This window comes from Mobula hypostoma, chromosome 28 (assembly GCF_963921235.1).
Source record: "Mobula hypostoma chromosome 28, sMobHyp1.1, whole genome shotgun sequence".
Taxonomy (NCBI): domain Eukaryota; kingdom Metazoa; phylum Chordata; class Chondrichthyes; order Myliobatiformes; family Myliobatidae; genus Mobula; species Mobula hypostoma.
Genome location: NC_086124.1, coordinates 20,453,662 through 20,466,185, shown reverse-complemented (window position 1 = coordinate 20,466,185; position 12,524 = coordinate 20,453,662). Strand labels below are relative to the sequence as shown.

The 12,524-nt window shown below is 52.8% G+C and overlaps 1 protein-coding gene across 1 annotated transcript; it reads left to right on the top strand.

Annotated features, from left to right (window-relative positions):
• The first annotated feature begins 544 nt into the window (after positions 1-544).
• On the top strand, positions 545-8,162 carry LOC134338764 (C3a anaphylatoxin chemotactic receptor-like). Its single transcript, XM_063034809.1, has 3 exons — positions 545-766; positions 2,335-2,696; positions 6,340-8,162. Exon 3 carries the CDS (start codon positions 6,347-6,349, stop codon positions 7,382-7,384), a length of 1,038 nt encoding a protein of 345 aa, XP_062890879.1. The 5' UTR covers positions 545-766; positions 2,335-2,696; positions 6,340-6,346; the 3' UTR covers positions 7,385-8,162.
• The last annotated feature ends 4,362 nt before the right edge of the window (positions 8,163-12,524 follow it).

Below are 12,524 nucleotides of genomic sequence, written 5' to 3'. Positions count from 1 at the left end.
ACCCTGGGAGAGGGCGAAGGGAGCTTCAATGTGTGTCTGACCCTGGGAGTGTGTGATTGACAGTGTGGAGTGAGCTTCACTGTGTGTCTGATCCCGGGAGTGTGTGATGGGACTGTGTGGAGGGAGCTTCACTCTGTGTCTGACCCCAGATGTGTGTGATAGGACAGTGCGGAGGGAGATTCACTCTGTTTCTGACTCCGGGAGTGTGTGATGGGACGGTGTGGAGGGAGTTTCACTCTGTATCTGACCACAGAAGAGTGTGATGGGACGGTGTGGAGGGAGCTTCACTCTGTTTCTGACCCCGAGATTGTGTGATGGGACGGTGGGGAGGGAGGTTCACTCTGTGCTTCACAGCAGGAATATGTGATGGGACGTCTACACTTTTTTCTCTCATTCAGGAACTGCTGTGGTTTCCCTTCAATGCCTTGCCATCCGCAGCTGAGTTCAGTTTGAGGAACTGAGCTGATAAACCGGACACCAGATATTAAAAATGTGACGAAATCATAACGATGTGTTTGTCAGCGTCAGACGGGACCCACCCCACTCTCCGGACCTCTCCCGCACCAGCGTCCTGTTCCACCTTCCCTGCTGTCCCAGGGGCGGAGGACAGCGATTCTGTTCGTTTCTGCACGGTTCATGTCCAGGATTGGTTGCTGTGGTCGCAACGGTTTGGGATCTGGGTGCAACTCTCTGCTGCCCGGGGGACGGAGTGAGCCGGAGATTACGGGGAGGCTGAACTTCATCGAGACGGGGAGCAGGCTCCAAGGTGAGTTGGTGGGGTCCCAGGAAGGAATGCTGGAGCTGGGGTCCCTAGGGGCCGGCAGCGGATGATGAATGGTGGGGAGGGTGCGGGGGTTGGGTGTGGGGAGGGGAGGATGGAGGAGCGCACTGCGTTGATTTCGGTGAGGAGGGAGTGCCGTGCTGAGGGTGAGGAGGTGAGGAGGGAGCGTCACGCGAAACCCACTTTCTTCCCCTTCCCCGTCCATTTCCCATCTCTGCTGTGGGGCTGGAGGGGGCTGACAGGGAGGAGAGCCAATGCGCCATGTGCGGGCTGGTGAGGAGTGAGCGCCGTGGGGTAGGAGGGGCAGTGAGGGGGAGATGGTTGTGACTTCCATCCTCTCTGTCTTTTCCCCTTACCCTTCTTTTCCACCTTCACCCCTTTCCTTTGTTGAATCCCCATCTCTCTCCCTGCTCACTCCCATTCCCCTCCCCTCCCTGTTCCTTCTGCACTCGACACCCTCGCTCCCCTCCCCCTCTTCCTCTCTCATATTCCTCCCTCTCCCCTTTCCCTTTCCTCCCCACATTTCCCTTCCTTTCCCACCTCTCCTTCCTCCCTCTTCTCCCCTCTTCCCAGCTCTTCCCCACCCCCTTCTTCCCTCTCTCTTCCCCATTTATATTTCTTCTCTCCCCTCTGTTATGCCATTTTCTTCCTCCTTCCCCTCTGTCTTTCCCATCTAACCTCTCCCTTTTTCTCATCCTCATTCTCTTCTTCTCTCTGCATCTTTCCCCTTCTTTCCCCTTTCTCTTTTTCTCTCTCTTCCCGCATTCTCTTCTTCCCCCTTTCTCCTTTCCTCTCCTGCTCCCCCTTTCTCTTCTTCCCTCTCTCTTTCACCTTCCCTCTTTATCCCCTGCACCTCCATATTCCCCTTCCTCCTCTCCCCACTCCTCCTTCCCTATCTTCCCTCTCCTTCTTTCCCCCTTTCCTCCTTCCACTTCCACTTCTCCCCTCCCTCTTATGCCACTTTCTTCCTCTTCCACGTCCATTTTCCCCACCTCCCTCTTCCCCCATTCTCCTTCTCCCATCATTTTCCTCGCTCTTTCCTTACCAGTTCCCTGTCTTCCCTCCCCACACCTCCATCCACACATTTCCCCTCCACCTCCAGCCCTTCAGCATTCCCACTACCGATTCTCCTGTCACAGTCTTTGCTCCTTTGCGCCTCACAGTTGCACAGACACCTCTTGCCACCGACCCAGCAGTACAGCAGGAGTTCCTCTGCTTCCAGAGGGATCGGCCTCTCTCTCAACAACCAAAGTTCTTGCACACAACCACAACTCGCAATGGTGGACCCCAGCTGAGCCAAACAGGCAGCATCTCGTAACTGATGACTGTGAATATCTCCCACACCACCAATCTCCCCGCTCCACACCCCATTGACTTAATCTTCCAGCTCCACACCGGGAGTGTGTGATCAGACGTGTGGAGGGAGCGTCACTCTAAGTCGGATCCCGGGAGAGTGTGATGGGACGGTGTGGGGGGGGGGGGGGGGGAGCTTCACGCTGTGACTAACCGCAGGAACGTGTGATGGGACGTCTACACTTTTTTCTTTCATTCAGGAACTGCTGTGGTTTCTCTGCAACGCCTTGCCGTCCCCAGCTGACTTCAGTTTGAGGAACTGACCTGACAAACCTGACGACAGGGATTTTAAAAAAGTGCCAAAATCAATGTTTGTCAGCCTCAGACGGGACCCACTCCACTCTCCGGACCTCTCCCGCACCAGCGTCCTGTTCCACCTTCCCTGCTCTCCCGGGGGCGGAGGACAGCGATTCTGTTCGTTTCTGCACGGTTCAGTCCAGGATTGGTTGCTGTGGTCGCAACGGTTTGGGATCTGGGTGCAACTCTCTGCTGCCCGGGGGACGGAGTGAGCCGGAGATTACGGGGAGGCTGAACTTCATCGAGACGGGGAGCAGGCTCCAAGGTGAGTTGGTGGGGTCCCAGGAAGGGATGCCGGAGCTGGGGTCCCTAGGGGCCGGCAACGGATGAGGAATGGTGGGGAGGGTGCGGGGGGTGGGTGTGGGGAGGGGAGGATGGAAGAGCGCACTGCGTTGATTTCGGTGAAGAGGGAGTGCCGTGCTGAGGGTGAGGAGGTGAGGAGGGAGCGTCACGCTGAAGGCCACTTTCTTCCCCTTCCCCGTCCATTTCCCGTCTCTGCTGTGGGGCTGGAGGGGGCTGACAGGGAGGAGAGCCAATGCGCCATGTGCGGGCTGGTGAGGAGTGAGCGTCGTGGGGCAGGAGGGGCAGTGAGGGGGGAGATGGTTGTGACCTCCATCCTCTCTGTCTTTCCCCCTTACCCTTCTTTTCCACCTTCACCCCTTTCCCTTGTTCAATCCCCATCTCTCTCCCTGCCCACTCCCATTCCCCTCCCCTCCCTGTTCCTTCTGTACTCGACATCCTCGCTCCCCTCCCCCTCTTCCTCTCTCATATTCCTCCCTCTCCCCCTTTCCCTTTCCTCCCCACATTTCCCTTCCTTTCCCACCTCTCCTTCCTCCCTCTTCTCCCTTCTTCCCAGCTCTTCCTCATCCCCTTCTTCCCTCCCTCTTCCCAATTTATATTTCCTCTCTCCCCTCTGTTATGCCATTTTCTTCCTGCTTCCCCTCTGTCTTTCCCCTTTTCCTTCTCCCTCTTCCCCATTCTCTTCTTCTGTCCATCTTTCCCCTTTTCCCTCTTCCTCTTTCACACTCCTCCGCTTTCTCTTTCTCTCTTTCTCCTTCTTCCTGCATTCTCTTCTTCCCCCCACTTTCCTCTTTCCCTCTCATGTTTCCCTCTTTCTCTTCTTCCCTCTCTCTTCCCGTTCCCTCTCTTTTTCTCTTTCATTCCCCTCTTCACCTCCATCTTGCCTTTCATCCTCTCACACCCACTCCCCTTCCCTCTTTTCCTTACCCCTTCTTTCCCCCTTTCCTCCTTCCACATCTCCACTCCCTCTTATGCCAATTTCTTCCTCTTCACCATCCATTTTCCCCATCTCCTCCCTCTTCCCCCATTCTCCTTCTTCCATCATTTTGCTGCCTCTTTCCTCACCAGTTCCCCGTGTTCCCTCCCCACACCTCCATCCATTCATTTCCCCTCCACTTCCAGCCCTTCAGCATTCCCACTACCGATTCTCCTTTCCCTTTCCTGTCCTGGCACCTTCTTCCTTGCCCCTCCCTGTCTCCTGATCATTTCCCCTCCCATCCCCTCTTCCACCCCACCCTTTCCCTCCCATTTCACCCCCCACCTCTGTTGTCCTTGGCCTATGTTCTCCCTAACTCCACCTTGGACCCATCTCTGTCCCACCCACTTCAAACCTTCACCCCACCCTTTTTTGTTCATCCCACCTCTCCATCTCTTCCCCTACCCCCTCCACCCTTTGTCACTCACATTCCCCTCTTTCCCTCCTTATTCTTTCCACCGTTCGTGCATTCAACCCTTCCCCCACTCCACCTCACATCCTCTGTCCCCGTTTCTCTTTGCTTGTCCCTGACACTTACTGCAACCTCCCATCACTGCACCCCATCTCTACCCCTTCCCTCCTTCCCTTTAGCTTCACCCCTCCATTTCCGTCTCCTACGCAATGCTTCCAGCTTAACTCCTCTTCCCCCTCCTCCTCCCCATCCCTCCTCCTCCCCTCCCCTTCCCTCCTCCTCCTCCTCTCCCCTTCCCTCCTCCTCCCCTCCCCATCCCCCTCCCCCTCCCCATCCCCATCCCTCCTCCTCTCCTTCCCTTCCCTTCCTCTCCCCTCCCCTTCCCTCCTCCTGCCCTCCCCTTCTCTCCCCTCCCCTTCTCTCCCCTCCCCTTCTCTCCCCTCCCCTTCCCTCCCCTCCCCTTCCCTCCACTTCTCTCCCCCTCCACTTCTCTCCCCCTCCCTTCCTCCTTCCCCACCCCATCCCTCCTCCTCCTCTCCCTTTCCCTCCTCCTCCTCCCCTCCCCTTCCCCCCTCCCCCTCCCCATCCCCCCCTCCCCATCCCCATCCCTCCTCCTCTCCTCCCCTTCCCTTCCTCTCCTCTCCCCTTCCCTCCTCCTCTCCTCCCCTTCCCTTCCTGTCCCCTCCCCTTCCCTCCTTCTGCCCTCCCCTTCTCTCTCCTTCCCTTCTCTCCCCTCCACTTCTCTCCCCCTGCACTTCTCTCCCCCTCCCTTTCTCCTCCCCCTCCCCATCACTCCTCCTCCCCTCCCCTTTTCTTCTCCTCTCTTTACTCCTCCTCCCTTCACTGCTCTTCCTCCCCCTCTGCTCTCCCGCTCCCTCTTTCTTCCTCCCCCTCCTTCCCTTCCCTACAACTCCCAGTTCTGTTCACCCTCCTCTTCCTTCCTGTTCACCTACCCTTTCCCTCCTCCTCTTCTTCCTTTTCCTTTCTCCCGTCCCCTACGCAATGCTTCCAGCTTAACTCCTCTTCCTCCTCCCCATCCCCATCCCTCCTCCTCCACCTCCCATTTCCTCCTCCTCCCCTTCCCTCCCTCTCCCCTCCCCTTCCTTCCTCCTCCCCTTCCCTCCTCCTCGCCTTCTCTCCTCCTCTTCTTTTCTTCTTCTCCCCTTCACTCCTCTTCCTTCCCCTCCCTCCTCTTCATCCCACTCTCTACTCTTCCACTCCCTCTTTTTTCCTCCCCTCATTCCGTTCCCTACAACTCCTAGTCCTGTTCACCCTCTTCTTCCCTCCTGTTCACCTACCCCTTCCCTCCTCCTCTTCTTCCCTTCCAACCCTTCCCATTCCTGCCCTCCTCTTCCTCCCCTCTTTCTTCCTTCACCTCCTCCCTTTCCACCCTCCTCCTCCCTGTACACCCTCCACTTCCTCGCACCCCTCATCCTCCTTCCATTCCATCCTCCTCCTTCCCCTCCCTCTTCCTTTTTCCCCTCGCTCTTATTCTTCCTCCCTCTTCTTCACCCTCCCTTCTCCACCTCTTCCCTCCTCCTCCTCCCCTCCCATTCCCACCTCCTCCTCCTCTCCTCCCCTTTCTCCTCTTCCTCTTCCTCCTCTTCCCTTCCCCTCCTCCCCTCTTTCTTCCTCCTCATCCCCATCTCCTTCACCCTTCCTTTTCCTCATCCTTCTCTCCTTCCCATTTCCCCTCCTCTTCCCTCTTCCCCCTCCCCCTCCCCCTCCATAATCCCCTTCCCTCCTCTCCTCTCCTCACCTTGTCTACTCCCTCCCTCTCCCATTTCTCTCCTCTTTCCTTTCCTCATCTGTCCTCATTCCTCATCCCCCTGTCATCTTCACCAATCTTCACCTGTCCTCCCTTCCCATTCTCCTCTGCCCCACCATCCTCCCCTTACCCATCCACCTCTCTTCCCTTCACATCCTCCCTTCGCACCTCCTCATCCAGCCGTTTCAGTTCCTCCTCTGTTGTTCATTCCCCTCCCCCTCCCTTTCTCCCTTCACTCCCCTTTTGGCCTCCATCACTTTTACCTACCTCTCCTCTCCCATGAGATCTCTTTTTTTTACCCTATCTTCCCTCTTTTCCCTCCCTATCTCTCCCTGCCTCCTTTTCCCCTCACCCATCTCTCTCCTTCTCTCTTCTTTCCCTCACCCATCTCTCTCCTTGTCCCCTCCCTCCACTCCCAACCTCTCTCACCTCCACAATATCTTCTCTTCCAGGCTCAGCATGTCCTGTTCTGAACATTTTGAGATTTTCAACATTACTTCCTTTGAAAACTACACCAATGAGTGTGTACCTATGGATAATGGGACCCATCTGCCAGCATCCTCTATCTTGTCCATCTTTGTCTATGCCCTCACTTTCCTGTTGGGGGTCCCTGGCAATGGTGCTGTCATCTGGGTGACAGGCTTCAAGATGAAGCGAAGTGTCAACACGGTGTGGTTCCTGAACCTGGCTGTGGCAGACCTGACCTACTGCCTCACCCTCCCCTTCCAGATGGCTAACGTTGCTCTGGAAAACACCTGGCCGAGAGACAATGTCCTCTGTAAGCTCCTTCCCTCAGCCATCGTCCTCAACATGTATGCCAGTGTCTTCCTATTGACCATGATCAGCATCGACCGTTGCCTGGCCGTCACTAGACCCATTTGGTCCCAGATTCACCGGTCCCTGCCTTGGGTGCGTGTGGCCTGCCTTGGGGCCTGGGGCCTCGCCTTCCTCATGTGCCTGCCCACTCTGCTGACACGGCAGATGAACATAGATTCTGAGTTCGGCTTAATTTTCTGCACCATTAACTACACCGGGACATATTTTGGAGACCGGACCAGGGAGGTGGTGGAGGTGACACGGGCCCTCTTTGCCTTCATCTTCCCCTTCTTCATCATGGCATCCTGCTACCTCCTGATCGGCCGAAAGCTGCAGAGGGGCAAGTTCGCCAAGTCCAGCAAGATCACGAAGCCTCTCCGCCTCATTGCATTTGTAGTTGCCGCCTTTTTCATCTGCTGGCTCCCGTACCACATCTGCAGCCTAGCTCTGGCTTTCTTCAAACATCAAGTGGCCTTCATCTGGGATGCATTGTCCATTGGCCTAGCCTCCCTCAACAGCGCCCTGAACCCCATCCTCTATGTCTTTGCTGGCCATGACTTCCGCCTGGTCTTCCGGCGCTCCCTGTCCAGTTCGCTCCGTTTGGCCTTTGCTGAGGAGCAGAGAGAGTCAGCCTGCAGCACCCACATCAAGACCATCTCCAGGACGGTTGTCAGTGTGTGAGGGCTCTCTTTCTGGCTCCTTGCTCTGACCTGCAATTATCACACCCATTCCTTCCCCCACTTTGCCTACCATTGTTCCAGTCCTACAAGGCCTAGTGAACCAGAATCCTTGGATGATAGCCACCACTGACCACCCCCCCCCCCAACCACCTATTTGCCAGTGGTCTGTTCATCCCCTGAGCAACTAACTGAATATTTCTCCGCAGTCGCCCGATAGCGTCCTATCAAAAAAAACTTGCCCCAGCTCAAAGCACCCTCTGAGTGAGTCCAGGCCAAGTTAGTTCACTGCCTCCTGGGCCCGGCTTCCTCATTGCCATGGCGACCAGATACGACAGCTGGATGAGCCGTGATTTTTGCCCCCCGCACCCAACCCCACCCCAGCCCCCTCCATCAGGTCCTTGCACAGCCTCCCCTGCTCCAGGGAGAACAGACTCCGGTCTCTCCTCGTAACTGCAACGCTCCGTCCCAGACAACGTCGTGTGGAATCTCCTCTGCACCCTCTCCAGTGAAGTCACCTCCTTCCTGTCGTGTGGAGACCAGAAATGGACACTGTACTCCAGCTGTGGGCTGACCAATTGTTTCTAAAGTTGCTGCGTCACCTCTCCGGCTTGAAGAAGGATGAAGACACAAGAGGCAGCAGGCACTGGAATGTGGATCAGCAAAGCATTTGCTGGAGTGAACTGAGGTTATATCTGACATGAAATAGAGAAGAGAGCCTTTGATAAACTGCTTGCAAATATTTCAAGACTGTCACAGTTCCAATTAAAAATCACCTCAATTCCTGTGTATTTTCATGTCCATATCTGGTGAGGTACAAGTATAATGAAAAACTTCAGGGGCAACAGACACAAAGTGAGGGAACTCAGCAGGTCAGTCAGCATCTGTGGAGATGAATAAACAGTCGACCTTTTGGGCCGAGTCCTTCACCAGGACTGTTTATTCATTAAAAATAAAATTATTTTACATAATTAATAAAATGAGTTAATAGGTATGTTTATTCATCTATGGAAATGAATAAACATGACTGCTTATCTCTTTCCATAGTTCCTAGGGTGGTGGGGTGCAGATAGGTCTCTACCAAAGGAGATGTAATGTGCTCCTTTCCTCCACTCACCTGCTGGTCACCCTTGGGCAAGGTGTAGACCCTCTGGTCAGGGTCACGTGAAGCCGTGGGAGCAGGTGGTGGATGGTCACACGAGCAGCTGATGCATATCACAAGTCCTATTTATGTGACTACTGACGCCAGGCAGACAGTCTCGGAAGAGTATTGACAATGGCTGGGGTCTCGTGTCTTGTAAAGACACGTCCAAGAAGATAGCAATGGCAAACCACTTCTGCAGAAAAATTTGCCAAGAACAATCTTGATCGAAGGCCGCGATCGCCTGCGCCAGACGACGCGGTGCATAATGAGCGAACAATAGATCCTCCAACATTTTGTGTGTGTTGCTCTGGAAGAGTCAGCAACAGCTGCAGAATCTCTTCTGTTTACACCAGCGTTTCCCACCCTGGGGTCCGGCGAGACCCCTTGCTTAATTGGACCATGGCCTAGAAAAGGGTGGGGTCCCCTGGTTTACAAGGAAAAGCTTGCAGCAACACCAGGGGATGGTAGAGATCGAGCTGAATGGGGAGGGTAGACCAAACTGGACCATTTTCTCTGGGGGCTGAGGAGAGACTTCACCGGAAGTTTATAAAATGATGAGGGCAGGGATGGGATGGACAGTGATGATCAGTTTCTCCTCCCGCTTCCCCCCCTCTCTGCCCCCCCCATGAGGAGGGCTTTGTTTCAAGGGGAGAGGAAGGGAATTTTAAAGAGGATGTTCTGGGCAAGTGTGCTGGGTGCCAAAAGTGGGCTGCCATGGGTGGTAGTGGGAGTGGACGCACCGGACTGTTTAATTAATTAATTTATTGAGTTACGGCGCAGATTAGACTCTTCCAGTTCTTCATGCCATGCCGCCCAGCAATTGCCTGATTTAAACCTGCCTAATCACAGGACAATTTATAATAGCCAATTAACCTACCCACCTGTACGGCTTTGGACTGTGGGAGGAAACCGGAGCACCCAGAGGAAACCCACACGGTCACAGGGTGAACGTACAAACTCCTTACTGGCAGTGGTGGGAATTGAACCTGTGTCTCCCGTACTGTAAAGCGTCGTGATAACCACTAGAGACTTCTACACACAGAGGGCTCTTCGTTAGTGCAAGTGTCTGATCAGCCAATCACGTGGCGGCAACCCAGTGCATAAAAGCACGCAGACATGGTCAAGAGGTTCAGACCAAACACCAGAATGGGGGATGAAATGTGATCGAAGTGACTTTGACTGGTGAATGTATTATTGGCGCCAGATGGGGTGGTTTGAGTATCTCAGAAACTGCTGATCTCCTGGGATTTTCAGGCACAGCTGTCTGTAGAGTTTACAGAGAATGGTGCGAGAAACAAATGAAAAACATCCATTGAGTTCTGTGGGCGAAAAAGCCTTGTTAATGAGAGAGATCAGAGGAGAATTGCCAGACGGGCTCAAGCTGTCAAGAAGGCGGCAGTATGTCCTGTGTTTGCGGTTTTAAATTTAGTATCTCTAATATCCACTGGTTACAACAGAGGTGTGCCGAGAACATCTCTGAACCCACAACACGTCGAACCGTGAAGTGGACAGGATACAGCAGCAGATCACAAGCAGACACTCAGTGGCCGGTGTATTCAGTACAGGAGGGACCGAATAAAGTGTTCACTGAGTGTGTATAGACACATGATCATACAGGGATTGGTGGGATATGGGTCAGGTACAGAAACATTCGGCTGAATTCAGCAATTTGCTCGGCACAGATTATCTCTCTACAATGTCTCCCCCTGCTGTCCATAACCGGTTCTGCAACAGCAGATGTTTAAACTGACGGCATCCCACACAGGCTTGACAGTGGATCGCTGGGTCCAATCCCACAGCAGTTATCAGAGAACGACCCCTCAGTGAGGATGAGAGACAAATGTATGCAGGATAGAACTCAAGAAGGTGGCCAAAAGTCTCCTTGGTGAGTGGGATAAAAGAGAATCCCAAGGTATTGCATTGAACCAGAATCAGATCTCTGGCATATATTGTGAAATTTATTGACTGTGTACAATGCATTGCAATACATAATAATAGAGAAAAAACTGAGTTACAGTAAGTATATACATAATAGTTAAATTCAATAAGTAGTGCTAAAATAGAAATAAAAAAGCAGTGAGGTAGTGTTCCTGGGTTCAATGCCTATTCAGAGATCTGATGGCAGATGGGAAGAAGCTGTTCCTGAATCATTGAGTGTGTGACTTCAGGCTTCTGTACCTCCTTCCCGATGGTATCAATGAGAACAAGGTGTGGCCTGGGTGATGGGGGTCCATAATGATGGGCGCCACCTTTTTGAGGACTTGAGGGTCAGGAACTGAGGGAGGTGCTGATGTTTGGAATAACTGGACAGGGGTGGGGTACCGTGTGACTAACTTGTGTTGGAATCTAGCATGGAAAAGGACAAGAAAGGTAGTGAGCATGGTGTGGGCCTTGTTAATTTGCAAGGGCAAGCTGAGATTAAGGAGGTGGTGGTGCTGGGTGTCCTGAGAGACCCCCAGTCAATGAAGAGGAGGGATGTGAGCATGGCCTTTTACAGAGCAGGTCATGGCAGACAGGCTCGGCTGAGCTTTTTCAGGAGATGCCGAAGGCGATCGGCAAGGGGAGGAGAGTGGCTGTTGTCCACATGGACTTCAGTAAGGCATTTAACAAGGCCCTTCATGGTAAACTGCTCCGGAATATGACGATGAATGGTGATTGTGAACTTGCATTCAGAACTGAAGCTGGAGGACACAAGGCAGAGGAACAGAATTAGGCCATGAGGCCTGTTGAGTCTGCTCCACCTTTACATCGGTTATGATCCATCTCACCTCCAATCTCCTGCTTTCTTCCCGTTAACCATTGATGCTCTGATGCATCTAGAACATTTCCTCCTCCACTTTAAATATATCCAATGACCTGGCCTCCATAGCTGTCTGTGGCAATGAATTCCACAGATTCACCACCCTCTGGCTAAAGAAATTAATCCTCACTTCCATTCTAAAGGGAAGTCCCTCTGTTCTGAGGTTGTGCCCTCTGGTCCTAGACTCCCCCAGTATAGGAAACATCCCTTCCAAGTCCAATCTCTCGAGGCCTTTCAATATTCAAAAGGTTCCATTTAAATCACATTTCCATCATCCAGACGAAAATGTAGCAGACTGATTGTTAAATGTGAGACTAACGTTGTTGATGGTGAGTCACGTTGTCAAAGGATTCATCAGGATAGAGACCAATTGGAAATGTGGGCAGAGGAATAGTGGATGAAGTTTAATCCAGATGAACATGAGGCATTTTAAAATAAGGATTGGTCTATTCTATGTATGTCTCTCATAATCTTATAAACCTTAATCAAATCTCCTCTGAACCTCTGTCACTCCAAAGAAAACACTCCAAGTTTATCCAGCTTCTCCTGATAGCACATGCCCTCGAAACCAGGCAGCATCCTGGTAAACCTCTTTTCCACCCTCTTCAAAGCCTCTGCTGGGTGACCAGGACTGTATGCATTATTCCAGATGTGGCCTAACCTGACTTTTATAAAGTTGTATCACAGCCTTTTGAACTCAATGCACTGCGAACTAAAAACAAGCATCCCATAAACCTTTTTAACCACCCTGTTGACCTGTGTAGACAGTTTCGTGGATCTATGAACTTGGACATCAAGACCTCTCTGCTCAGCAACTCTATCAAGAATCTTGCCCTGAACAGCGCACTGTCTGCCAGCATTTGCCCTAACCAAGGTGCAGCACCTCACATTTATCTGGGTAAAACTCCACCTGCCATTTCTCAGCCGATATCTGCAACTGATCATCAGTATATCACACTGTATGCTTTGCCAGTCTCATATCTCCACCTATAGTACATAGATCTTAGAAAATCTAGCACATTACAGGCCCTTCGGCCCACAATGCTGTGCCGACCTAGTAACTTACCCTAGAAGCTGCCTAGAACTTCCCTACGCATAGCCCTCTATTTCGCTAAGCTCCATTTACCTATCTAAGAGTCCCTAAAAAGCCTCTGACTATCCAGACAAACAATGCCTCTCATTATCTTACACACCTCAATC